The 27,917-nt window shown below is 49.2% G+C and overlaps 1 protein-coding gene across 2 annotated transcripts in view; it reads right to left on the reverse strand.

The window, feature by feature from the left end:
* Positions 1-654: 654 nt before the first annotated feature.
* Positions 655-27,917, reverse strand: part of CLTC (clathrin heavy chain) — a 53,444-nt gene continuing 26,181 nt past the window's right edge. Inside the window, exons 7-33 of one of the 2 annotated variants that reach the window (XM_078379304.1) lie at positions 27,377-27,574; positions 26,567-26,767; positions 25,656-25,808; positions 24,869-24,991; positions 24,294-24,431; positions 23,614-23,778; positions 23,252-23,432; positions 22,601-22,764; positions 20,849-20,974; positions 20,062-20,204; positions 19,152-19,386; positions 18,105-18,227; positions 17,839-17,984; positions 16,952-17,135; positions 16,593-16,785; positions 14,801-14,958; positions 13,612-13,776; positions 13,160-13,267; positions 12,864-13,031; positions 12,194-12,343; positions 11,231-11,362; positions 10,290-10,400; positions 9,679-9,849; positions 8,482-8,703; positions 6,916-6,936; positions 3,385-3,460; positions 655-2,353 (exon numbers count right to left, since the gene is read on the reverse strand). In XM_078379304.1, the coding sequence (XP_078235430.1) occupies positions 2,229-2,353; positions 3,385-3,460; positions 6,916-6,936; positions 8,482-8,703; positions 9,679-9,849; positions 10,290-10,400; positions 11,231-11,362; positions 12,194-12,343; positions 12,864-13,031; positions 13,160-13,267; positions 13,612-13,776; positions 14,801-14,958; positions 16,593-16,785; positions 16,952-17,135; positions 17,839-17,984; positions 18,105-18,227; positions 19,152-19,386; positions 20,062-20,204; positions 20,849-20,974; positions 22,601-22,764; positions 23,252-23,432; positions 23,614-23,778; positions 24,294-24,431; positions 24,869-24,991; positions 25,656-25,808; positions 26,567-26,767; positions 27,377-27,574 (4,080 nt within the window). In that variant the 3' untranslated portion in view covers positions 655-2,228. The remainder of the gene's footprint in view (positions 2,354-3,384; positions 3,461-6,915; positions 6,937-8,481; positions 8,704-9,678; positions 9,850-10,289; positions 10,401-11,230; positions 11,363-12,193; positions 12,344-12,863; positions 13,032-13,159; positions 13,268-13,611; positions 13,777-14,800; positions 14,959-16,592; positions 16,786-16,951; positions 17,136-17,838; positions 17,985-18,104; positions 18,228-19,151; positions 19,387-20,061; positions 20,205-20,848; positions 20,975-22,600; positions 22,765-23,251; positions 23,433-23,613; positions 23,779-24,293; positions 24,432-24,868; positions 24,992-25,655; positions 25,809-26,566; positions 26,768-27,376; positions 27,575-27,917) is intronic. The other variant, XM_020786941.3, reaches the window with a different exon arrangement.

The following is a 27,917-nucleotide window of genomic DNA, read 5'->3' on the forward strand; positions in this document are numbered from 1 at the left end:
CCCGTCTGCTCCCTGGTTCTCACTCATACTGGGAGTTGAGTTGCCTGTTATTACAGGACTTGACCGTTTACGTCCCTCCAGCTGATATACGGACTGGGTGTTCAGAGTAGAGCGTGCACAGTAACCTATGCGACCAAAAAGAGTTCAGAATTCTGGGGAAAGGAGGGGAGAGCGTGGTTGGATGAGTAGATGGCTTCAGGGCCCACAAATAAATCCGAGATAGAGAACACGCCCATCTTGGTTCCCGTTGCATTCTTTTTACCCCTTCCCTGTAATCCAGAACTCACCAAATTAGTCCAAGGGACTAACAAGCCCATCTTGCAATAACATCCAGTATGTGGTTTAGTCCAAAATTACCTAGCAGGAGAAGAGGATCTGATCCTTTCTAGGTATAGTTCTGGTGCAAACAAGCGTGCAGGGTGTTTTTTCTCCTCATCCGAGTGCGCTCCATACAATTTGGACGGCACTCCCTCCAATTCACAGCCGGTCTATGCCAACTGGAGGTTGCCAGAATTTGGGAAGGCTCCGGTCGCCCTTTCCACTTGGCCGCGCGCCAGAAAAGTGAAAGAAAGCCTTCCGGTGCAAGAATCTCGCTTCCGCAGGCAGAGTGTCATTTGCAAAATAAAAAAAGGACAGGAATGCAAAGAACAGCACTGAACATTGAAGTCATTTTTTATTTTTTTGAAGCTAAATATATTAAGGCAACTTAACATACCTATAACATGATCTTTTTGTCAGATTTAAAACTGGAAACACTCAAAACTACAACCCTAAAGAGGTTTCTGGTTTTTTTTTTTTTTCACCTGGGTAGAAGAGGCTGGCTTGTATGTAGCCAGCTGACAAAAAGTGCTCTCCACCTCCCCCCCCCGTGCAGTCTATAATTCCAAGCATTTTTATCACACACATCTCAAGTCATCTTCAGTGCAAGCGCCCTGCCAATATAGTCTCTGTCGTAACAATTTTGGTTTTCTGCTAAGTTGCTGGTCCCTCCCGCTGACCCAAAAAAAGACTAGCCCACCTTTCCTCCTCCCTTTTCTTGTGGTTTTGAGGCGAAGTGCATACATCGTAAAGGGTTTCGAAGAGAGATACATACTGAAAAACCACTATAGAGTATGTCCACAGTCCAGTAATTTATTTATATTCTCCCCCCCCCCCAATTCAGCGTCATTTTCAATTGCACAAACAAAATTGAACAGTGACTGGGATAGTCTGTCCCTTCCCCTCCTCCTCTGAATCTCTATTCTCTCTTTTCTGTACAAATCGGCGGGGGGGGGGGGGAGGAAGGGAGTCAGCTTGAATACCACAATACCCAACATACACAAAACCTCAGGGCAGGGTTAAGTCAAACACACGCAAAATTGGATTTATGGTGTTCCCGCTTGTTTTTCAATGTAAAGTAAAACTGGTCCCCACAAGAAAGCACAGGGTACAAGTAGCACAACAAAAGGGATCATCTGTTTATTACATATGGAGTGAGCAAACACTTGCATTTTTATTTTTGTCTACAACTAGCTGGAAACCTCCAGAGGTTAATACGAGGGGGGGGGGAAGCTCTACTAGGTGGATTCTTTGTAAAATTCAGGAAAGGTTCTCTGTACGCAACTTTGAAAGATAGTTTGGTGTGTCTTTTTTTTTTTCAAAGAACAAAGCAATCCAACTGGGAGGGGTAAGATATGCCAGTTAGTGTTTTTACCCCAAATAGAAATCCTTCTCTGTGAGGTTGAACTTTTCCGCCTCTGCCTCCCCCCGCCTTTGAAAGATACAAGGAGACTGTTTTAAAACGTGGTTTTAGATAAAGACGGTACGTATCTGTAAGCTGCTCACATACGAGGAATTTAAGAGAGAGTTTAAACAGGACAGAGTGAAAAAATCGGAAAACTCACAAGAGACCGGGGTTAATGTCAAGAAGCAGTCCTGCCGAAAAAAAGAGAGGAAGCTGACTTAAACATTTAAAACCATTCCCATCTGGAGGGCGGGAGGGGGGAAGAGAAAAAAGTTCTACGCGAGATGGAATGTGAGAAAAGGATTAGGCGGAAGTGGGAGCCAAAGAGCCGGCAGGGAAGGGAAAGGAGACAAACCAAAACAAAAAACAAACACAGTCCTTCATAAAGTAAAGGTTGCAAGGACAGGAGGCTCTTTTTTTTTCCTCTTCTTCGCTTGCTGGGTAGTTGAGGGCAGGACGGTGGAGACTGAAAAAAAAAACCACGGCAGCTTCCAGAATCGCTTCCTTACATGGTGTACCCGAAACCGGGCTGAGGTTGCCCGTAGGGCGGTGCGGTGTAGCCGTAGCCGAAAGGTGCTTGCGGGGGGACGGCCACGCTGGGGCCCGCCGTCAACATGAGCTGGGGCTGACCTGGGAGAAGAAGGAGAAAGGGAGGGGGAAAAAGGTGAGAGGCGGCAGCTTTCCAGCAGACCTGCTTTCCATATAGTTCCTACCGTTACGCCTGTCTAGGACCTCGGATTCTTTCGGGAAACAAGCTTGGAAGTCAAGGAGGAAGGCTGGGGAAGAGGTTTTGGACCTCAATTCCCAGAATCCCCAGGCAGCACCGCCCAAGGAGACGGGTGATGGGAACTCTAGTCTCTTGCCACCTGGAGCCTCCTAGTCCGGCAAAGAAAGCCTCTCTTCCCTGATGGCATCGTTTAAGGAGTTTCCGGCCAAAGGCCCGTCTTCTTTGGCAAGCCAAGGATGGGCAACATGCAGGGGCACGCGGAAGTTTTAACTACAATTCCCACCAGCCTTAGACGGCACAGCCAGCAAATAGAGGTCCACCGGCTGCCCGCCCCTCATTCAAGTCCAGCTAATCCAGTTACCAAGACATCTTGTCTCAATGGTCCCTGATTCAAACCACCTTCTTCAGCTCTAGTTGGTTTTTAATCTTTCCAAGGCCAACATAAAGTTTTCCCCACCTGTTGGTCTATAGCCTAGCCTGGCTTTTGATTCTGCCAAATCTTCCTCCCTCTTTTTTTTTTTTTTTTAATCTACCACTGGCTGTTTTTCTATGGCTTTTATCTGCCATGTTACTTGCCACACTGATTATTCGATACGCATCTCCGTTACGATTTTCCTTCAGGGAAGAAAGGTAGGGAATGTTAAAGTCCCAAATCAGCAACTGGTTTTGCTGGAGACAGGAGCAGCCAGGAGCCCAAGGCTTGAAAAGACTGCCGGCAACTCCCAACCCCTGGGGGCATGTTACTTGTAGCCCTCCTGGACGACTGGCTGTAAATTCTCATTATTCCTCGCACCATTGACAGGCAGAGGCCCGAGACCCGGCTGTCCATCATTTGCCTTCCTATCTGCTGATCATCGTGGTCTTCTTCCCCACCTTAAAAACTTTTACTGGAAGAGAACCATGTTGAAAATGAAATCGCCATAAATGCTCTTACCATAAACGATGGGTTGTGTCTCCGTCGCCTGCTCCTCCTCTTTCCTCAGGGATTCAGAGGCGTCCAGCTTGTCCACCTAGAAAGACAGGGAGGAAAAAAAAACAATCATCAGGAAAAATTGCACCGCAACCTTTCTACGTCCTATGGTTTGGGTTTTTTTGTTTTGTTTTGTTTTCTGGCAGAGAAGTGGAAAAGCCTTCGATGGGAATGAAACACAGTCAAAAGAAAAGAGACCACTTACAAAATAAAGAAGTGGGGGAAAGCCAGGGATGGGCAACTGATTAAGATGGGGGGGGGGGGAGGACTGCATCTACAACTTTCTTGGTTCAGAGACATCCAAGAGGGTCTACTGATAAACTTCGAATACAAAACTGGCCCCTGCCACTCAGGCATCTAATTGCGGGATCATAGCTTAGACTTCGCCCCATTTTGGAAGTCTGAACTCGGGAGACTAAACAGGGAATGAGTTCCCACAAACAAACACAGCTGCAAATCTATACTTCTCTGGATGGTTTTATCATGGCCAGAGGTCGGCTTCACTGCAGACCTCACTCAGCTCTGACTGAGGCCATGTCCGGTAACTTCCACTGAAGCAGAATCTACCCTGTTTTGCTTGAATGGAGATTAGCAGGCAGGCAAAGGGAACCGGTCAAGGGCTGCTCAACTCTGAACTGTTGTTCCTCCGAGGACCATCCCCCACCTGAGCAGTTTGGGAAAAGTTCTGGATGGTGAATCCCAGAATCTAGTCCTGCTGAGCTGGGTTTTCAGAAGCTGTCTTCTCAAAAAAGCAACTATAAGCCAGAAAGAAAGGGAACCTTCTGACCCCGAGACCCCACGGAAGGCCATCTCTTCCTTTTTTTAATTTCACAGAGGCCTTGGAAACCCCAGGAATGTTCACGAGTCCAACCTCTCATCTTGATCTTTTGCTGGAAAATCAACTCGGTCTTTTTAAAATCATGACCGTGACCCTTAATAAAGAAGACTCGACCAGCACCGGAGAACTAGTGGTAGTCTAAACTCTGCTGGGCCCAAACTCTGCGACGTTGCTCTTCCACCACAAAGGCTTGTTCCAAGGCATGGCAGAAGACACATGCGCATGGGGGCATGCTCGACTCTGGATGCGAGCTGCAGCAATTAAAAGAGCCGTGTCCCGCTGGACTAAGCTGGAATCTCATCAGCTATCACTTACATCTCACTTCTGACTTATGGCAACTGCCAGGGTTTCCTAGGTGCAGAGTATCCAGGTGTGGTTTTTACCATTCTTCCTCTCTACAGGTGCTTTGGGCCTCCGCAGCTTGCCCAAGGCCACGCAGGCTGGCTCTACTCGCAAGAGGCCCAGTGGGGGAATCAAAGTCCTAACCTCTGGCTCCGCAGCCAGATGCTTAAAGCCTTGAGCTATCCAGCCAAGCTTCTGCTTTGTCACTCCAGAAAGAGAAATTTGGAACAGCTTATTTTTTTAGAATGTAGTTTTAGTGGACCCAAGTTGTTCAGCATACCAGATGGCTGAATTTTTTTTTGGGGGGGGGAACCGCAAGTTCCAAGCATGTTAATAACTTGGGGGTTGGGGTCCCCTCCCCTTTCACAAGTGATGCTACTGTTGTGATGAGCAACTGGGTCAGGAACATGGTCCCTTCAAAAGCATCACAAGCTCAAATCGGCAGACGCCGTGATCTCAATTCCAAGCAAAGGATCCAAAACCCACAACACTGCAAGCTTGACCACCTTGTCCTGGGGGGGGGGGCAGGCCCTATACTCCTGCACATTTCAGTTAAGTGTGAGATGAGGATAAAAACAGAATAGCCAGGAGTGTGTTTAGAGATGCTGAAGCACAGATCCAGAAGGAAGAACGCAAGCTAAGCACAGAGGAAGCTTCCACGTGGCCAGCCGAAGTTCTAGACAAGGCCATTAATTAGAAAAAAAGAAAGAAAACTACAATGTCTTCTGATTTTATTCAGCTGTCTCTCAGGAAACAATGTCTATATTACATCACTGAGAAACCCAATACTTTTTTTCCCCTTTAAAGTGCAGAGGGGCAGTTAGCAGAAGCTGTTCCCTTTATATAAAACCACACCACGCTGCTCTACGGACAGGTTTATTAAGTGCCTACTATGGTGTTTAAAGAAAGGCTTTTCCACGGAGACTGCGCTAAGCTGCGGGGGGGGGGGGAAGTAAAGAAAATATAAAGAGAAGTCACATGCGGTCAATGTTATATTATCAGTGCTACGTGTGCATGGGAAAAAAGGCAAAAGAACTGAAGCAAGGAGTGAGATTGGAAGATGGCAGCCGAACAGGCTCCCTCCCGCCGCCCCCCCACCCCAAAAGAGGTTCACAGCACGCAGCCCCCACCCTGCAAACAGCAATGCCTTGCAGCTTCAGGGGGGGAAAGTGAGATGGACATCACAATGACGGTCAGGCATGCTCAGTTCCGGGGAAAGCAACACACTGCAGTTCGTTTACCTTTTTTCACACCACACTTTCCGACCGGTCTGGACTAACTAGCTGCTGAAGGACTTTTTTTCCCTTTTCCTTTTTAAAAAAAAAAAAAAAAACGGGAATGGATTGGGAATTCCAGTTCGTTGCTGGTTCCAGCGGCTCAGGGGGGGGAGGGCAGGCGGGGGGGAGGGAGCCAAAGGCCCAGCAAAGGGCCCCGTTGCCTTTCTTTTTGCCAATTTTGGGGAACCTGGGCCATTCTGCATCAGAGAACCCCTAGCAGTCAAAAAAATGGAATTTGAGCTACAGAAGTAGTGGCCTTTTAAAAAATATGTTTTTTTTTTTTTTTTTTTTTTTTTTTGCATTTGCATTTGCATTTGCTCGGGTGCAAGGCTCTTGAGTGTTTTTAATCCCCTCCTTTTTGGTTTAAGGGTGAGGAGGAAGAACCCAGAGGGTCCAGCCTTCAAGACATTCGCTTCAGCCTGGAAGGGAGGGGAGAAGCAGCCAGCTAGAACCATGAGAACCGGAGCCTTGACGAAATACTCTGAAACAGTCTCTAAGCAGCTAGTGGGATTCTGGTCTGGTCTGGTCTGGTCTACTGTCAGCAAGACACATTAGTAAGAGGATCAGGCACAAGGATCACAGTCCTCTCCAGGGAGGCCAAAAAAAAAAAAAAAAATCACTATGAAGTAAAATGCCCAAATTGCCACCCTGCTATATATATGTCAGGGGGAGGAACCAGTAAAGTGATCGCAACACCATGCAATGGGTAATTTTATTTTTTTAAAAAGTTTCTTCAATTCATGCAACCTCTCTTCCAACCGTGATCCCACCTGACCTCTTTCGACCTTCCTGGAGAGTCTATCAGCCAATTAACGCCTACTAGTTTCATCCTACAGCTAGGACTACAGTCTCAATTGGCAGAGGCTTTAAGTGAGATTTGGCTCAGGGGGCGGGCGGGCAGAAAGCAAGTAGCTGCAGTGTAGTAAAGGTAAGGAAGGAGAGAAAAGAGAAGAGAGAGAGAGGGGGAAAAAAAAACTCATGCAGATATCCTTAGACTTAGGCCTCCAGACTTAAAGATGGAAAAGAATCAACTGTCACCTTTTCCTTTATTGTATCAACCTGTAAAGGAATTCAAAAGGTGGAGCTTAGAGGGGGGGGGGAAAAAACACAGACACAACCAAACTCCTTTATTGAGCAAATCAGAAACAAAGAGTAAAGGAACACGGGAAGTGGGACCCCCCGCCCCAAAGCAGCACACCGGACATTACCAGCTGCAAAAAAGCCGAAGCAAGCTTCATATTCACGAGGGCAAGGAACCAGAGTCTCTCAACTTGCGCCAGATATGGCACGCAATAAACCACCGTGTCATAAAACCACCACACACTTTCAATTCCAAGGATTTGCTAGCCGTGGAAGTCGCCAACCCGACAGCAGAACAGTGGATTCCTATTCAGAACCCGTCCTCAAAGGGGTGAAAGATTTCTGGAGAAGCCGTTTTTGAAAGGACTCAGCTTTGGCAGGAGAGCAGGGGAGGGCGATGGCGGTGACTTAAACCCTAATCTCAGCAAGCAGGCTCAGAATCACCCTCCAAAGCACAACCAAGCACCCTAACCCTTTAAAAGGTGCCCCGTCTTCCATGCTGAGCCCCCGCAAAAGGAGGAAAGCAAGGCCTGCAGGAGTCAGCGTTCGCCCCCACGCTTGGGAGGGCTTGCGGACTACGAACACCCCGAAGGACCCACTGAGTTGCCCCCCCCACTGATACTTTGGGGGAGCTGGGATTCCCTCTGCCTGGACCGGGAAGACCCCCAAAGGCACGATCTCTAACGAGGGCCAGATCAAGTGCTGATGTTTTAATTAAGTCAATGCCGCAAGAGGCCACCCGAGAAGCCCTCATTCAAGTTGCCGTCTTCTTAATGGCGCAGCTCGGCTTCCTTCGGGCAGATCAGAAAGCTCTTCACGATATAGCTACCTTTCTCTTGAAGGAACTTCAGCTCCCAGAATCCAGAGACTATGGAGCCTGGGGGATGATGGGAGTGGCTGCCCCACAAATTTACTTTTCCAAGTTCTGGCTTTGCAACTAGAAAGAGCCAATCTAGTTGGGCAAAGCAAGGCGGCTGGACACAAAGGTAGCCCGCTTTGGGTATGGACCCAATTCTGCCTAACAGTCTGGCGGGCGGGTTTGCCCCCCAAGACTTTGCCTCACTTGAGACCGGCTGGGGATTCTCCCTGCGATAACCCAGAAAAGGGTGACAGAGGGAAACAGCCGCATTTCAAGGCATCTGTCATCCAGACAAAACCTTCCATCGCTTTCTCAGAGGAAGGACTTGGGACTGTGAGGTCTTAACCCCCTGTGAGTGACCACCCAGGGAAGAGGGGTGTAATTCCAGACTCATTCCCTCAAATCTCAAGAGCTCTTAACACACGTGAGGTACACAATTCATCGGCACGCCATCTGCGGCAGGACCCTTCCTGAGGTTCTGACCACAACCTGACCCGAAAGCAAGCTCAAAAGGAGCAGGGAGGGCCGACGCGGACGGTCAACGAAAGCCGACAGGGGTGTTGGTCTCGACGCAGGCAGCTGCCCCGGGGGGGACGGACGGAAGACGAGCACAAGGAGGCCTCGGACGACGAGGGTGTGTGGGTGTGTGTCCCCGAAGTCCTTACCTTGGTCAAGTACTCCTTCATGACCTGAATGAAGTAGGGCATGGCGAAGTCCATGATGTTGTGCCGCCAGGCCGTCTCCAGCACCACGTCCGGCCGAAGGAGGTCGTAGCAGGTGAAGAGGCAGGCCCCGAAACACTCCTGCTTGCCCTCCTGGAGGAACCACTGGAGCAGCTCCTCGGCGAGCTCCGTATCTTTGGACTCGGACGCGTACTGCATGGCGTCCTGGAAGGGAACGGAGGGCAAAAGAGAGAGAGGGGGGCATCAACCAAGATGGGGGGGTCTCAACGCCCGGTCTCTTGAGGACAAAACCCCTCGACTGGGAGAGGAAGGAGGGAGAAGACCGACGAGCAGCAATCGGACACCGCAAAGAGGCCACCCACAATTAACAAGCCTGCTACTCTACCCACGGTTGACTCATGGCAGAGGTACTCACATTCTTTAAAGCATGAGCTTCTCTGAAAGACCTGCCTGTCAAAGACACATTCGTTGCAATATTTAACACCCACTGAGTTTCTTACCAACCAACCGTGATTCTCTGGATTTGAGCATCTATACTTATTCTATTTAAAATATTTTCACCCTGCCTTTCCCTTCCAAAGGACCCAAGGCGGCTCACCTCGTTTAAAAGGACAATAGGCAAAAGCTAAAAACGGGAAGTGTGCGAATATTTAAAATGGAATTAAACAAGTTATCATATTAAAAATGGTAAATAACATCAGCACTAAAAACGCATTTAAAAGCAACAGAGCAGAAAAATTCTCTCGGACTGCCAGTTGCTTAAGGGAAAGCCCGTTTGAGGAGAAAGATCTCGGCCTGACTGCAGAAGGACAGCAAAGATGGGGCCATGCATAAATATTTGCCATGTTATGTCTCCTTCCTCTTATGTTTGATGAAGTGGACTTTTCCACGAAAGCTCAGATTAAAAAATATAAAAGTGACCAGGTGCCACCAGGTTTTTGTCTTTTTTTTTTATCGTTTTCACCTCTCATTAAGAACAAACAGATGTCAAGAACAGATAGATTACGTCATTCTGGGAAGCGGTAGTTCAAAGAAATATGTTTTCCCAAGTCCTAGAATGGCCTAATCGGGAAGTTCCGGAAGCAAAAAACCGAGGATGTGGGGTCCTGTGTGTTTCTAGACCCCCTCAAGATCCTGCAGGCCCTTCTCCCCTCTGCCCCTCCCCCTCTAGTTCATCACCTTATAGAGTCGGTCTTTCTTGCAGAGCTCCACGCTCTGCTTCCAGCGGTTATTGCCTTTGAAGAGATAGGCCGCGATTCTCCGGAACTCAATCAGCTCGTGTTTTTCCAGGCGCTGGGCGAGGGAGATGTTGTCGAAGTTGTCATAGGCGTCTATCGATGTCCGAAGAGCCTGGGAGAAGGGGGAGGGGAAGAGAAGAGCGGGTCAGGGCTTTAAATCAGAGAGGGAAACACATATGCAGAGGGCCAGAGAGCCCCCCCCGCTTTACTAATCCCACCACCAAAATGACAACAGCTTTCTCCAGATTCTTCCTTTTTCTTTCGACCTTGCAGTACTGAATGGTTCTGGGGTTCAGGAGAACCCTTTAGCACACTCTTAAGACCATAAATGGCTGCTACAATGACCACCGGAAAAGTAAAAAGCGGGGTCAACCTGGCTGAGCCCAACCCCAGGGAGTCCCCCATTCATTCCTGTTTTCATTGGGGCTCTGCTAGCCATGGATCAGGATCAACAATATCCTTCAAAAATCTGGATGTCCAAGGGGTGATGCAGCAGACAGACAAGAGGGACACCCTAAAAGGCCCCTCTGTCCCAAAACGAGGCCCTTCTACCTGGTAGTCTTCTTCCGTAATGAAGAGGTTGTTGAGAGCTTCATTCACAGCTTTGTTGTTGTGGTTCTGAACGGAGCGCAGGTAGGGCTTCACCAAGGGCAGCTGCTTGACCTGCGGACAGAGATAAAGCAGCCTGACGACGTGACCTGCCAGGAGGGCTGCCTGGCGGTATCTCAGACGAAGGTCAAAGGGCCTTCGGGCTCCAAAGGCCCCTGGAGGGCGCAGAACACCACCAGCGGCCCGCTCCTTGTCTAGAGGCAGCTCTCTCGCTTTCTCTCTTGGCAAAGCGACCAGGACCCTAAACCAGGAGGTGGAGATGACCCCACACAGAACACCCCGTATCTTGTTCATCCAGCCTTGGGCCTGGGATTCTCTCTCTCTCACACACACACACACACAGACAGAGAGAGAGAGAGAACTTAATGTCCCTGGAGTAGCACTGAAGTTTACATGTCTTCACCGGAAGTCCTACCTGCCCACCTAAGTCTTTTTAACCTGATCTGTCCAACTAGTGTCTCCAACAACAATCAGTCTTAAATTCTTAAACAGTCAGAACCTTAAACAGGTAAATCACTTTTAAAACAGGTTATCAACCCTCGGAAGCGGTTTAACCATCCAAACAGACAAACTGAAAGATGGGAGACTGAGCCATGATGTTAACCAAGTGCCAAATGTTCGAGCGGTTAGCCAAGTTTAAATATGGAACTGAAACCATGTGGGCCCTGATCCGGACTCTGACGGAGGGCATCCTGTGACAGACAAGGGTCCCTTTTTCACACAGGGAGAGCCCGTCTGGAGTGATGGGAATGAAGAGACCCAGAACCCCACAGAACAAAGATGAACCCCCTCTGTCGTGTCTGAAGCAGCCCCTTCGATCCAAACATACAGACCACCAAGGCTCTGTTTCCCGACACGGCCGGCCGTGAGGGACTCCCGCCTACCTTGCTGAAGAAATTGACTGCGCGAGTGTGGTCGAGCCGAGGAGACAGCACCATTAACAGGTCATTGAGAAGCAAAGGTTTAAATTCCAAGTAGAACTGGATCGCTCGATAGTACAGCTCTACGTTGGCCACCTGCGGGAGGGAAAAGACAAGCGAGTCACTCCGATGGCTGGTGCGAAACACGGGTGCAGGCTCACAGCAAAGGAGAAGACACTTCTGGGTGGGTGGGGCCCAATCCATCGCTTGGTTCTGACAGCACAGTCCTTAGCAGACAAACCGAGTTCCTCGCCTACGGTGGCTCGCAAAACTCATCATCAGCAGGAAGCTGCACACAGCCTCCGTCTCCCCATCCTAACGTCCTTGGATGTTGGGTGGGCTACGCAAGTAAGCCAGATTCCCTCACACCTATTTTTACACTCCTTTTGCCTCTGCCAAAAATAAGTAAATAAATAAAAGATCCCCACAAAAACCAACATAGGAAGAACGGAATATATAAAAAGCAAGGTACAATATCTCCTGTGACCAAAAGTAAATGCCTTGTCAGAGGTGTATAGAAGCCCTATGAAGGCACAGAGTTGTTTATTATTATTATTATTATTATTATTATTATTATTATTATTATTATTATTATTATTATTATTATTATTATTATTATTATTATTATTATTATTTTCAACCCGTGGATAAAAGAATCAGCAGATACTGATCCCACGGATAGGGGGGTCCTACTGTATATCTCTCTCTGGCTCAGCTGGTATGTTCTAGCTGGGATTAGCACTCAGATTCAGGCTTTGGAAGCTCAATCTGCTGCTAAGGCACTCTTAACAAGGCCCCTTCAGCGGTCTTCCAGGCATAAAAAAGAGAGGTAGTCCCGAGACCCGCAGGCCACAGAGAAATGGCCATTTGCAAGCGGAAATGTGCAAAAGGAAAGCGGCCGGAGTTCCTCCCCAATGTCAGCGGTACCTTGGTGATGATATCTTTGAACTGCCCTTCCTTCCAGGCATCCGTCGGGTGGTTCATCATCGTGATGATGGCATTATCATATTCCTCGTATTTGTCGTACAGGAAGACCAACTCCCCCCAAAGGTGGGCCTGTTCTGCGGCCCTCAACACCTACGGGGAGTGAAAAAGAGAAACTGGAAGAGCAGAGCTTTGGTCAGAGATTCCAGTTTTCTAGGTGCGTCTGACTTGAGCCATCCACACACCTTACTGAGCTTCAAAAAGCTTTCTCCAGTGGACCATTTTTTAAAAAATTTTTTACTTAAAATACTTCTAGCCCACCTTTCTTCTTCAAAAAAGGGACCCAGCTCCTGCAACCCCCCTGTCCCACAGCGGGTGGGGGGGGGGATTCTATGATTCTTCGACGGGGGCTGGACTTAAATCATCCGAAGGGCACCCTTTCAGCTCTAATCTAGGAGCGAAGTTTGTGATTTCACCCCAAACCCTGAAACAGTCATTCTTTATCTCTAGAACAGCCAAGAACATCTCATGACAGTTCCTGGCCCCTGATCAACAAAAGAATGTTTCTTACAACAGTCTCCATCCTCCTCCTAAGGAGACTAGCACCTCTTCTCCCCTCTCCCCGCCCCCCTTTTTGTTAACCTACAGGAGGCCAGAAAGGAACAGCTGCTACCTTAGGAATGTTGACCCGCGACCAGAACAGTTCCAGGTGCTCCCTCATCTTCTGCGGCTTGAACTTGGAGTAGAGGATGGCCAGCTCGGTGAACATCCCCATGTGGGCTCGCTCCAGCCCTAGAGCGGCTTCCAACATGGTGATCAACTCCTCAAAGTAGCCCCGGTCCTGGGAAAGGGGGGGGAAAGAGAACAGCCGGGCCTCAGTAGCAGCAGCCTCTCTGGTCACCATCATCCCTGAAGGAAAGGAGGCCTCCCCGTTTCAGAGTCCTTTTAGAGAGGAGTCAGGACAGTTACCTGATAATAGTTGATGAGCTCCTCCAGCTCGTCGGCGTGGACGACAATGTGAAGGCCGCACATCTGGGCCAGCCGGAACTCTTTTCCGTCGACGCAGGCAAAACACACCTGGGGGGGGAAAATTGGTGGATTTTTTTTTAATTTTATTTTTTTTGCTCAGAGAAATGAGAGAAACAGGGATGCTCCTCAACCTAGATTTCACATCAACCCCCCCCCCCCCAAAAAAAAATCAGGATGTGAGCAACCCACTGTTCTTGTTACTCTCAGGACTCCAAACGGCATCCAGGCAGTTTGGCACACACTTTGTAAGATCTTAAATGCACCCCCCTAGGTTTCCTGCTGCTGCCCCCCCCCTCTTCCACTCCCCCCCCATCCTCATCCCTGGACGATTGGATAGGAACCCTCCTTTCCTGAACCTGTCCTGGCCGTGCCCAGAGCAGAAAAAACCTCACCTCCTTCCAAGTCCGGGTGCTGTTGGCTTTCCGGGCTCCGTCCACAGCTGCTTGGTACTCGCCAAGGTGCACCAAAGTGGATGCCAGGCGACCAAAGTTGGACACGTTGTTGTAGAGAAGCTTGGCGGCATCGTACATCTTTTCGTCGTAGCAACGGTCCCCAACCTGTGAAGGCCAACCTTCGTTTTGTTTCTTAAAAATGATTTCTTGTTCAATCATCACGGCCACAAATACACGCATACTGTTCCATGCTTGTAAGTGCTGTCCGTACGCACTGTCAAGATGGAACAAACTTTGTGACCCTAAGAGGGCTTTCGAGGGAAGCGAGATAGTGAAAGAGTGGCTTCACTACTTCCACTCCCCCAGGGAGTTTCCTTGGTGGAACCGGAATTTGAACCCAGGCCTCCTGAGTTAAAGTCTGTCACTCTATCCGCTACGCCACACTGGGTAGCGCTTATTAAGGTGGCCTGAAAAAAGTTTTAATAAACATACAATCGCACAAAGCCGTAGGTGATATGGACCCGTGGCCTCTAACCTGGCGCCTCCCCTCCTGAGTTGGACTACATCTCCCATCATCTCTAGACAGCAGGACCCTTTTGGCCTGGAGATCATGGGAGTTGTAGTTAAACCAACCAGGAGGTCTGTGGTTTCGGAAAAGCAAACAGAGACTTTCCATTGTGGGCAAACAAACCTTCTCTTGGAACAAAATCGCAGTTCACTCATTTGTAAAATCATCATCACCACCACCTCTAATTTCAAAGAACTCATTTCTTCCATTTTTAATTCCACCCTTTCTCCTTGAACCCATTCTCCTGGGAAAGCCAACGAACGAGGAGAAGCAGGGAGCACCCGGCCCAAATTCGCAGAGCACACTTCATGCTTTACGAAGTGGGATCTGAATTGAGGATTCCTAATCCAGGATCAGTCCTAATCTACTCCAATCCCTATACACCATACACCAGTGTATTAAAAATATATGTATCTCTCTTTCTCACTTCAAGTAACCTTTGTGTCTAACGCAGTAACGTACACACAGAGACATACAGAAACTGGGAGTAAAATTCAGGGAATTTCAAGTCAGGACCCCACCCAAGCCCTCCAGAGAAAGGAAAAACAGGAGCTTTTCCAGAAACAAAGGAAAAACCCCCTCCATATGTATGCCCAAGAAAATCCAGAGAGGAGGACTCACTTGCTGAATATGGGCATTGTTCGGCCCATTGATGAATTCTTCCAGCTCGGCCAAACGGTTGGTTTTCGCGAGAGCAAAAATGAGTTCCGTCTCCACGTAGGATTCCCGGGCTTTCCTGCGTGCCATCTGCAAGTATTTGACCAGCTCTTCCCAGTTTCCTAAGGGTTTGGGGGTTTTTTTGGGAGGGGGGGAAGGAGACACAAACAGGAACACAAAGATAGCTCAAGGTCACACGAGGGGAAAGAACAGCAGGTCAGTCCACGAATCCATCCTGGGGGCGAAGGGGGTCCTCTGCCTTTTCAGCCATGGTTTGAAAGCCAGCCTCGAAAGGGACAGGCTGATCCAAGAACAAGTGAGATATTTTTAAAAAAAAAAAGAAAATTAAAAATTAAATAAGGGGTTGGCTTGAATCATCCCAGCATTTGCAAGGCTGGCGCAGGCAAAAAGGACAAGCCACCAGCCTCCCGATGAATTTCTATTTCCACTTAGATTCTGGCTGTGTGAGGAGTCTTGTCCGAGCCAAACAGTCGCTCATTCTTGCTGAACGGAACACAGGCTTCCCAAAACCGGGAAAGGGAGAAAAAAACGGGTCAGCCGAACAATCCAGTTCTTTGTCATCCCTCTGTTACACTGAATGTGTCTGTTCTTACACTCCAGGGAGTGGATAAATGTACTTCACATGTACTCGGGGTCCCTGGCCATGAGGAACAAGAAGAGGGCCAGATTCTGATCTCCCCAGCACCACACATTTCAAAGGGGGACCCTGATGAAGAAAAACAGACTCTTCGCCTAGCGGGGATCGCTCAGAGACGGGGCAAGAGAGAGCAGCCACCGGGAGTAAGTTAGCATAAGGCACGCTGTCTTTCTCTGGCCGCTGGGATTCAACGGAGGGTTACTTTCACCACCGAACATTAGGTGCCAACTGGAAGCAAGCAAGCAATGAAAGGGAGAAACTGGGGCAGTCTACGAGTTGGGGTGGAAGGATCCAAACCAACTTTCACCAAAAAAAAAGGAAGGAGTGTGTGTGTGTCAGGATTACAGCGCTGCTCCATCTGCCAAGGAGAACTGACGTCGCCTTTCTGCTACAGGGAACGGCATGGAAAAAGGAACTTTTCTTTCTGTGCAATAGGCTGAGAGAACGCCCCCCCCAACTTGGCACAGGAAGAGAACTCCCTTCCTTTCAGTGGCTCCATGGTGAAGGACTCGGCAGATGTAAATAATCCACAACGGCAGCTCTTTGCAGGCAGAGGAGTCTGGGTTCGAACCCTGGTGTCTCAGGGAAGAGAAGCGGCCGCTACTAGATCAGTACTGGGCAGGACAGATCCATTGTCTGGCCCAGGATAAGGTAGCTTTTGATGGTTGTAACCCTGCAGCTTATAAATATCACTGGACTTCCTTGCAGCAAGAGCCTTCTGTCAACGGTTGCATGGGTTCATTTACTATTCCCTTTGCAAATACCTGTTTTTCCTAAAATCATCTCGTTACCATTTTGTTCAGCACAAAACTGAGCTGCCGGATCGCTCACTGAGGGCGAGTGTTGGATGCCTCTACTCTGCCTCCCTGACAGGGGCTGGAATGGATGCTCCAAGTCTCTTCCAGCTCTGCAGTTCTAAGATGATTATTATACAAACAGACCAGGAGCATGGTGGGATGAACTGCCATAGCAGAAGAAATGCGTAAACCTGAGAGTCGATTCTCAAGCCTTTGAACCCTGGAAAGAATTAGACCTTCCACAAAAGATTCCGGAAAAAGCTGAAAGAGGAGGACAGAGTAAGAATCCCCAGAGCCGTACCGCTGGCGTTGGCAGCCTGGACGACTTCCATGTATGATGATGGGTCGTCGGCTTTGATGTAGGAATCGATGGCCTCCTTCACCATCCCCTTCTGGAGCTGGGCTTTGGCAAGCTGGCTCCACACGGCCGGCTCGTTGCAGCGCTCGGCGAACTCATAGGCCCGGTCCAAGTTGCCGATGTGTTCAATCAAAACCTAGGGAAGAAACCCGGGGGGGGGGTCACCACTTGAAAGGTGACTTGAGGTGAGAAGGCAACCCACCGAAAGCCCATTTCAGAAGAGGCCAAGAGCCAGAATCGTGTCCTTTTCTACGTGGGAAACGCCCGTCCCAAAATCCAGACGCACAGAACTCCAGCGTTACCTGCACGGCCGATGTGTTCACATCAAACTTCCGGAAGATGGCAAAGGCCTCCTCAAAGAGCTCGTTGCTGATGGCGATGTTGGCAATATCCGGAGCGTCATAGTTGTCCAAGCGGTTGATGTATTCCATGACGCGGGTGCGGTCAGCCTTGATGGCCGTCAGGATGAGGAGGTTCTGCAGGTTCCTGAAAAGAAAAAGGAAGGGAGTCAAGCTAGGAACTCAGTTCTGCCTCCAACCTGACATAGCTACCGACAAGGGGTAAAAGGATCGTACGGCATAAAACTTTAGCCAGCGAATAAATCCAGTGACTGACTGGACCTCAGAAGTGCCCTGCTCTGCTCTGCAATTACAACACAGACCTGAAGGGTATAGTTAGGGTTTCCCTTCCGATCGCCAGGCCCCTCTGTATCCACACTTGAAAGACTATACATTCTGTGCATTTTTAGGGGGGAAGGGAATCCAATTCAAGGCAACCTGGACTCTGGAATGGAAAGTACAGCCTTGGTTGGCCCACAAAGGCCAAACAACCCCAGAAGATAAACTGGGCAGTTGTACTCCATAGGGGGACTTGTGTTATCCTGTTGCAGCAAAAAACAACAAAAAATGGTGGTATCTTAGTAGATCAAATTTAACACATTTGTTTGAACAATACTATTTGCTGGTTGTGCAGTTTTAAGTTGGTGGCTTCCAGAGTCAAGGTGAAGGGATAGGATATATTCAGGGCCCTGGAGGTCCACACCCCCCCCAAGGCCAGTGGAGATGCGACTAGACAGACTGTTGGCCAGCTTTTGAGACATCTCCACACATGGTCTCCAATCTTTCAAGGTTCTCTCTCTTTCAAATCTGTTCGATTTTTCAGTGGGGAAGAGAGAATGCCAGGGACCGACCTGTGTTCGCTGAAGACAGAATTATCGAGAACAATCTTCTCCAGCAGTTCAATGAGTTCGTTAGGAAGGTCGGCGGTCATGAAAGCCTTGACGGTCACTGACACTTCCTCGGGGTCCTGAGTCTCCGAAAGCGCCGTCTGCACCACCTGCCGACACAAGAGGGAGTCAGGCGAAAGGCGGCCGTCGCCAGCCACTGAACGGGCTTCCAAGATTTCACAAACCACACACACAGCGACAACCCCAACGGAAAAATTCACGAGCGGTACCTGGTCGATCAGGGGCCTTCGGTAAGGGTTGCTCTCCAGGAGGACGCTGGCCCAGAGTTCAGGATCCTTGCGACGCACTAAGTAACGGGAAAGACTTTTGAAGAGGGAATTCTCATTGCATACCTGGAAGGCAAAGGAGAAGAAATTCAAGACTGGGGGGGGGGGGGGGAGTTCCTATGCCTTTGACAGGGAGAAGAAGTCTCACAGTTCTGAGTCTACCCTTTGGGAACACAGAGAAGCACATTGCAGTTTCCCTTATAAAGAGCGGCCGTGGAGAAAATCTAGCCAGCGTAAGATTCCAACCCTGTTCTCCAGAGTCCCGATCCTTCGCTCTATCCTCTCTACACCACACCGGGAAATCAGTTCTACCTCTGGAAAAACCAAACAACCTATCCAGGCAATTTCTGGACAGCTGCTGTGCAGGTTTCTTCCCATTTTAAAATGGTGAAACCCCTTGAGGCTTAGTTAGTGGTAACAGGAGCCAAAAGAGGCTCACACCCTGCGTTCCATTGTGATGATGGCCACCAAAGGCAGGCCCCAGGAATATCTCTAGAATTCACAGTGGAACCCTTGGGGATAAAACATGTATCCCCACCTCTGAGGTTCAGCTACAATATACCTCAGCAGTACAACCATAGATCTTGCATGTTAGGGCCTTATAGAAAAGGACCTTAAGATCCACAGTAACCACACATTTTGAATTCAGCAGGTACCAGACAAGAACTGATAGAAGGAACATCTGCTTGAGATGCAAGAACGCTGCTGCTTCTGGCTATGTTAATACTGAACTATTTATTTATTTATTTGATTTATACCCTGCCCGTCTGGCCTATAAGACCACTCTAGGCGACTAGACGCACAAGCCACCTCACCCACTGTAAGGCAGGCGCTGGGCTGGAAGAACTGGAGAAGAACAACTTCTCTCTCTCTCTCTCTCTCTTCTCTTCAACTGCAAGCCCCAGTCCCAAAAGAAAACAAGAACCACCACCCCCAAATCTGGCTGGGTAGGAGGCACAATCGTCTCCACCCCCGCACGTGGCTACGCACATTGATAAGTTCCTGGTCGCACTGCCCGCGTTCGTACGCCACGCAGGCCAGGTGCGGGTCCCGCTTCTCGCAGTACTTCCCCACCACGCGGCTGTCGTAGTAAGGGTTCTCGCGCAGAAACCGCTCCGGGTTGTTGTTGCTGTCGATGTAGATCTTTGCCAGGGCATTGTGGGTGGCTGGCTCCTCGCAACCCTCGTGGATTCGGGCTTCCAGCCATGGCAGGAGGAGTTTTAACCTAAAAAGGTAGAGTGGGTGGGTGGGTTGGCTGTGGACTGCTGAAGGTCCTTGCCTGAACACAACCAAATCCTTCCATGGGCCACTGCCTTCCAGAAGGCCAGGAACTCCCAATACTAGAGAAGATAGCCAAGGATACGGGAATCGGGAGCTATCGTCTACCTCAACAACACCACGAGGCTCAGTTTCCCTTGTAAAGAGCACAGGGGAGCGAGGTCAGTAAGTGCCAAGCCAACGAGGCAAGGAAAACACACCCTGGGAGCTAAAACCAATGGATAATCCCAACCAGACAAAACCCAGTGAATCGAGGGACACAACCACCCTGGATTTCATTCAACGGGTCTACTTCAGTTGGGACTCTCATCATGACATTTAGCTCAGTACATTTCAAGACCAGAGCAATCTTGCTGACTGTTCTACTGACTCTCGCCCCAATCACGAACTCCGTAGGTTAGTGGCAAGCCCCTCCGCTTGCAACCTCAGCTTTTGTTCTTCTCTTTCCCTTGAAACAGGAACACACACTACAGGTTTTACACGGCTGTGGAGCATTCCTGCCACCTACAGACAGAATACGCCAAGACGGCCCCTTCGGACGTGATCCCCATGACGCCTTTCTTAGCTAGCAAGGGAGAGAGCGACCGCGAGAGCCTAGTTCCACAAGTCCCACGGACGTTACCTGTTTCTCTTTTCAACCTCAGCAACCAACTCGTCGGTGGAGAACTGCCCTCTCACAACCAGGATCAGGTTCTTGATGACATCCTCAGAGCAGTCGACATCCAGCAAGCCCCCAATCACCACAGGTAGACGGCTGGGGTTCACCTAGGGGAATAAGGGTGTGTGTGTGTTACAGCAAGGGAGGGCCACTGGCCTTCACAAGCAAATGCCGTCTGTACAGGAAATAATCTTCCGCTTAATACATGCCGACAGCAGGCGGCACCGCTGGTAGCCGTGAAGCAGGGGCCCACAACCCTGTTATAACAAAGCCGTCTCACAAAAGTGAGGCCGAGCCAATAGTAATTCCTCTGTTTGACAAGCTGGGTTAGGCGGAAAGAGAAAGGGCGAGCCAACGATTTATTCATTTGAGGTGTTGAGCAAGAGTGAATGCACGCCTATGGTGGGTCAGCTCAAAAAAGAAGCCAAGTGTTGAAAACACTCTTTGGCAGGGACAAACCTAATGGTCCTTGTTAAGGAGTCCTCCCTGGGTCCACTGGGCCCTCTTGCCCTTCAGAGGGTGCTCATACTAAAGGGCAAATATAGATTCAGAGAGGTCGGTGGCCATGATCAAGAACTTCCCCCTCTCTCATGTCAGACAGACAGACAACATGACCATTTTAAAGGCAGCTTTATAAATGGCCTTTGGGGACGATTCAAACCTTGCCAACACGGCAAGGAGGGCCCTGATCCAATCCTTGAAAAGAAGCACCGGCCATCATCAAGGCTGCCAGCCCCCTTTTTCTCCTTACCTTCTGCACGTAGATCTCAATGTATTTCTGGAGGTTGTTCCTGTACAGGTAGAGCACCAGGTCATGGACAAAGTCAAAGCGGTCACACACGATAATCAGGGGAAGCTGATCGGTCAGTTTTGCCTCCTGTTTAAAAAAAAAAAAAGCAGGGAGAGGGACATGACGTGGCCTTGCTTGCTCAACTGTGCAGCTTTAGAGCTCAACTGTGCAGCTAAAGCAGGCTTGTGTCCTGGGAACAGACATTTTTCAATTCAAATTCGGCCTAGACAGTATATTGAAAGGCTTTAGCTTTGTTTACAACCACCCCTCTTCTTTTTAAGGTCTGAGCTTGCTCAAGCTGCTGTTTTTCTTTTAAAAAAAAAACTGTTAAAGAGTCCAACCACAGTTTCTTAGCACATCCACATTTACAAAGATGGTTTTACAAAAAGCACAAGACAACAGGGGATTACAAGCCTAGCCTAGGCTTCTAGCCTCTGTCAGCTGCCGAAGTTATGTGGGGTGCTGGACAGCCGAAGGAGTGGGAGACTACTAGCATCACTTCAGGGTAGCGTGCTTGTGGTACCCGGGCCTTCTCACCGTGCTCCTCCCAACCACACCCGCCTGGCCGCCTGCTGCAAAAAATATTAATTTGCAGCACAATATACTAAAAGCTCTTCCTTGCTTTTATCCACTTTTTGGGCCATCACAACATATGAATACAAGGGCTGACTTAAACGCATGGGCTCAAATACAAGCCATTCCAATGTGAATTTAAGAGCCTCATCCTGTTTCTTAAAACAGGCTCCGCTTACAGACCAAAAGTGAAAATTGGAAGGAATGAAATCTCTCTCCAGTTTTAAAGAAGAGACTGACTCCAACAAACGCTTACATAGGGAGGGGCAAAGGAGCCCAGTTGTGAAACGGATAATCATATGTAACTCCTGCAGATGAACTCACTCTGATACAGACGGACGCAATGACGAGCATGGTTTTGTCTTTGTGAGAAAGTGATCTGGACATCTTGAGCTAATGTGACACCAACGTTAGCACCCCGCCTGCCCTCTGTCCTGCCCCCCCCCCGAAAAAGGAGCATGTTCCAAGAGGAAGCTGCTTATCACCCACAAGCATTGTTTTCAAGACTGCAAATCCCAGGATATAACCTTATACACAAAGTAGACACGTAAGGAGTCAACAGATCGGGGAGTCCGGGGCTGAAAGGTTTACCTGGTACATGTCCTGAGCGTTCCACAGACACAAGGAACAGCACAAAAGACAACAGACTGATCAGGGAAAGATTGACAGACAGACAGACAGACATATTCACAGCTGATTCTGCAAAACAGCTCTTGGGTGGACCGAGAAGGCCCCCAAATCTCTCCCAACCCAACCCGACCATCTCTCGAATGGCAGCCAGACCCATTCCTCAGAAACAGTTTCTGGAAGAATACGGACACACGGAACAGAGAGGATTTCCAGAGTAGGAACTTTGTCAGTTTAGCCAACAGAGTCTTTGGGGCCCTGCAAGATTCAAATCCATTTCTTTGGGCAGAAGCAAGCCCTGGACTAATGTCAACCAACACAAACATGAATGTGCAATTAGAAAGGAAACTCTGGAGAGCCAGCTTCCGCTCTGATGACCAAAATGCTTCTGCCTTTTCATTTATATTCTCAGAGTAAAGGCTGGCAGCTCCTGTGAGTTTGCAAACAGCCTTCATCGCCAACAGATCAGAAATGAGGTTTGGGAATGTGTGTGTCTCTCTCTCTCAACCTTACCTTGAGGAAGTTCTTCACCCGCTCCGGATCATAGCAGTTACTTTCTCTGCAAATCCTCTCCACCTCTTTAATCTGGCCTGTTTTACAGGCCGCCTGGATATATTTGAAGTGCACGTCGGGGTCCTGGCTGAAGTTGACAATGGAGCCCAGGAAATAGAAGAGACCTGAAGAGGGAAGCAGGAAATGCAAAGGGCAATACTTTTAAGAACCCAAGTTGGAAAATAGGCAATGGTGGGACAAAGAGCTGAGTTTCCACAGGGTCCGGATGCTTGACTTGAAACATTTTCACGAATCAGTTCTAACAAGCAAAGTTCCAGTCCTGGTGCAAAAGATCCGGGGAAGAGTTGCAAGCACTCGAAACACACAGCTTTACTCTCACTGCTTGCTGTACTCTCTTAGGCCGAAGAAGGCAAGACTAGAGGGTGATGCAACACCAACTACTGTACCAACTTCATTTCTAAGGATATTCCCCTACCCCTGACATAGGAACTGACTGGGGCAAGAGACAGGGCAAACTGCCTGCCCTCTGAAGCACAGATTCACACTTTCTCAGCGACAAACATAATTCAGGGAAAGTGGACAGACTGGCTGAGTTATAGCAGGCACTGCAACCCCTGAGAGGCTTCACGCACTCCCCACACCTGGCCTCACCTTCAAAGCTCTTGAACGATTCGAAAAGTTCAATGAGCGACTGGGTGGAAAGCTGCTCGTGGTATTTGGAAGCCACCTGGACGCAGATCTGCAGGTTCTGGCGGATGTTGGCAGAAAGCATGGCCCGCAGGCACTCCAGAGAGTCTTCAACGGAGAGGGAACCGAAATAGTTCACCAGCCACTGCAAGGGAAACAAAGAATTACAACAGGCGGCGGCTCAGATTTTCAAGTTTCACACATATCAAAAGAGAGAGAGAGAGAGAGATAACTTTCAAAGCAAGACCCCGGAACAGGACAAGCTGCCCTTCTGCAGGCATGTATGCCAGAAAAATATTCCCTGAACCGAGCAAGGGCCACTGTACCTCGGGGTTGAGAAGGTGGGTGTGGACGACGGCTCGCTTGATGTCATATAAATCAGTGAAGTGCTCCAGGGCTCTTTGGAGGAGGCCGGCCTTCTCGCACAGCTGGGCAATGTGGGCTCGGTCATAGTGGGTAAACATCTGGTTCCCCAAGATGGCATCGGCAACCTTAAAGGAAAAGCATTCAGCTCTCAAACACACAGCTCCTTTTGGCATTCAGAATTTTACCACCACCTATTCAAAGGCCATAAAGGGGGGGGGGAGAGATTCTTCAATGTCTGTCTCATGGGACATTCGAAAATTTCAAGGGATTTTGGTGTGGGGATGGTCTTAACTGCCCCAATCCATTCATTTCTGATTTTGGCAGTGTTTTGCTTGAAGAGTCAAGGTGCTGAATTTAATGGTGTTTTCCCCCCCGTGGTTAAAAATGACAGGACAGCCAGAATGGCAGGATACATAAAAATAAAATAAAAAAACTCGACCACAGTCATAAGACATTCCCAAGGGAATTATGGATTTCTAAGGCCATTAAAGGGATGAGACGCTAATTCAACTCTCCCTTGTCCTGTTTGACAACACTGGCTGGGGCTGATGGGAGTTGTAGTTGAGCTCATCTTTAGGAGATGAATACCATGGACATTAAGTATCCATTTTGACCTATTCTTGCAAAATATAGAGGGTACCTGAGGAGCATGCATGAGGTTCATTTCGAGCAAGCGGGTCTGCAAAGGTCCTTCGGAGGGGCGGTTGTTTTTCAGAGCGTCCAACAGAAAAGCAGTGCATTGCTGAATCAGGTTGTATTCCATGAAGACATCCACAATCTGAAAGAGAGGGGGAAACGCCGTTGTTTTGGGCAACTTTCCACATAAAAGTGTCCTGAAGCAGGAGGAGAAAAGGCGATGCCCTCTTCGTAGCCAGTGCCCCTCGTTACACAAGACCAATCCCAAAACTAAACCAAGTCTTCCAAATGCTAAGGGTCTCGATGGACTTCTTTCCCCTGCTTCCCCATCGTAGGAACCGATGCCTGCCAAGCCTGCTCCCGCCAACCACCGCAAACCACCGCGACTTAGGGAGCTCAAGCTTCGACCTGGGGTCCAACATATTGAGATGTCCCTGTTCCCACAAAGAATTTTTACTTTTCAACTCCCCTCTCTGAGTTAAAAAATGCAACCTCTCACATACCGTTAAACAGATTTGCAAGGCAGCCTGCAAGGAATCCAGTCTTTTGGATGGTGTCAGGTATTCAAGGTTTCCTCACCTGGGTGATATCTGCCAGAGGCTCCTCATCCTGCACCAGCATTTGGGCAAACTGCTGCCCTTGGTCCGGGCTGATCCGCATGACGTTCCTCAGCAGGAAGATCCAGTCCGGGGTGTAGCCCACCTAGAGGAGTGCGAGTGAGCACAGGCAGGTAAACACACACACAGACACACACACACAAAAAGAAAGACGGGCCATCAGCTTTCCAAAACCTTGGACAGGAAGCGGTCTCTAGAGGGCCCCAAGAACGCCCAGCCGGTTCTCGGCCCTTCCTGCACGGAAGTGGGGGTTTCTCCAAGATGGCGAACTACTATTCCCATGATCCCTGGTCACAGGCCAGGTGGGCTGAGTCAAGACAAGAAGTCCTGTCTTCCTCCTGGACCAGTATTTGGGCAAATAGCTGTCAGTGAACGAAATCTGGAAGGCCGCAGGTTCGTCCAGCCCTGTGCTATTCCACGGGAGCTGGCCCCACGGCACCCCATCTGGTCCTAAAGCCCCCCCCATACACAACCACTCTGCTGGCGCTGCTGGTTCCCATCTCAACCCGGGTTCAGGAGAAAACCTTTTCGTCTGCCTGCGCTGCCTTGCCACAGGGAAACTATGGGGGCCCGCACTGGCCTGCCCTTCGGAAGAGCTGGGACCTAGATTTCCTAGGCTCAGGTTTGCTCTCCAGACAAGACAGATTTACACTGGAAGCGCGAGGATACCACCAAGCCCTGCACGTTGTCGTTCGGCATGAGGGCAAACCAGTTCTCTCAAGGAGTGACGTTTCGGATCAGTAACGCACCTTCTTTGCATAAAGCACGATCTTCTGAACTTGTCCTGTTTCAGCAAAACACTGGATGACTTTGTTGGGGACGTTTGCCCGGAGGTAGACGCTCAGCGCTAGAGTGGGATCCACAGATTTCACCAAGTCCCCCAGTTCTTCAGAGCATTCCAGCTAGTTTAAAACAAGTGTTTACATAAAATAATGAACCAAAACCAACCCCAAACCAAAATAACTGATGAGAAAGATTTATTGATACCCAGGGACTGAATATGCGGGAATTATGAAATCAAGGAGCCTAAACAACGCAGGTCTCTCTCTTCCTTTTAAGAAAAGCATTACAAGTTCCCAGCCCTCGTGGTTGCAGGGATGCCTGGAAACATGTAGACAATTGCCCAGTGAAATTTCAGGAAGGCTCTTCCAAACACTGATTCTCATGGTTCACAGAGCAGTAAATATATTCCTGCTCTTCTCCAAGACCAAGAGAGGCCAAAGGCGCCCAATTTGCAGAATTTCTCCCTGCAGAAATCTGTTGGATGTTTAATTTACAAAGTGCCTATGAAGCGAAAGAACCCTTGGACATTTCTCAAACGCAGGATGAAGCCCAGTTTATATTGGAAGAAGGAACACTGGACTTTCAGGAGTGACCACTGTAACAAAACACTGGGAGATTCGGGGGAAAGGAAAGAAATTCCAACTCCTGTATCCTGCATTAAACCTGGGTATGTCAAAACTGACAACCGATCCGCTTGGCATCCCAACCTACTGACTACAAATTGCTGCCTTAATCCACCCGTTTGCTAATGCAGACTACCGCTGATCTGTTCTCGATTCACAGAGACGGAGGGATTCAGATCTGGCAAGAAAGGATTTGTGACTGAGTCCCACCCCTCAGGGAAGCCTAGCCCTACACCCCCACAAGCACGGTGTACCTTGTCTTCCTTTAACCACTTCTCCAGGAGCTGCTTCCGTCCTTGCTGGAGGACTGGCCGGCAGAGTTCTAAAGATTCGTACTTGTTCAACTGGCCTTGATCGAGCAGAATCCCAAAATACTGGAGCAGGGGAGAGGTCTGGCCGGGCTGGGCTGGTACACTCTGGAACCGACGGATGGTGTCTGGGGTACGCAATATTCCCTTGAAACGGAAAAGGCAGATGAGACACTTCCCCCCTGTATTTTACCCCTTGCATGCACCACCAAGAGGCAACCTGGCTCTTCATGGATTAGGGCACTGTTCTAAGAACCCAGTTGCAGCTGGCACGAAATGGTGAAAAAGGAAAATATTGTGCCGTGAAGCCTACTGAAAATTAAAACTACCTAATACACAGAAACAGGGAGCTACTTCTGATCATTTAAGATTTGTATTTTGTTAGCAGCCAAGGTTCACGAACGGGACACCCAATTTTGGACCTAACAGACCAGCGTTTTACAGAATGTATTCTACAATGGATTTCCCCACCGTTTTGCCAATTTGCTGGTTTACTGTTAATTTATATAGCTGGGCCGGTGCGCAGCATGCTTGAGGCCACATAAATGGGAACAGGCTGCCAGCCCGAGGAGCTTCCAATCCAAACCGTTAACCCCTGAGAACAGGGGAAGCTGCGGGCGTCGGAAACAGGGACCACGAGGGAAAAAAATCACAGGGCGGCCCTCTCCAGGACATATCACGAGACTTCCCTTATGGACTGAACTGTACCAGGACAAGAGGATTGCAACAGTGGCACCAAAGCCATTCCCCCCATACCTTGGGGGCATTGGCTGCCACCTTGGCCGCCTCCGAATAGCTCCCCTGGGCAAAAAGGGCATTGAATTTCCGCGCAAACAGCTCTTCCGCTCCGGCCAGGTTGTTGCGAACCGCCATCCGCAAGGCGAGGTCGGGGTTCTGCAGCACGTTGGTAATGTACGGAATGATGTTCTCTTCCTCGACACACACCGACAGAACCTGGATTTGGGGGGGAACAAGAGAAGATCACTTTCCGCTGGCAGGTGACCCCTTTCTGGAATCACGAGACGTGTCCACTTGGGACTCCAGAAAGCAAATCTTCCGAATGGTTCTTCCACACATGGAGAATCAGGTCTGACATCAAGTAGAGTACCTAACGCTTGGCCCCGGAGGCCAATTCAGGAAAGGAACACAAATTATGGGTTCCTTTGTTGTGATTATATTTTTATCACTAAGGGAAAGGCAAGGTGCTCTGGGGAATCCATCCCCCCCCCCTTTTCCTGTTATCATGTGCCACTTTTTAGTATTATGCACCCTGACTTGCAGAAGTGCATTGGATGCC

This window comes from Pogona vitticeps, chromosome 7 (genome assembly GCF_051106095.1).
Source record: "Pogona vitticeps strain Pit_001003342236 chromosome 7, PviZW2.1, whole genome shotgun sequence".
NCBI lineage: Eukaryota > Metazoa > Chordata > Lepidosauria > Squamata > Agamidae > Pogona > Pogona vitticeps.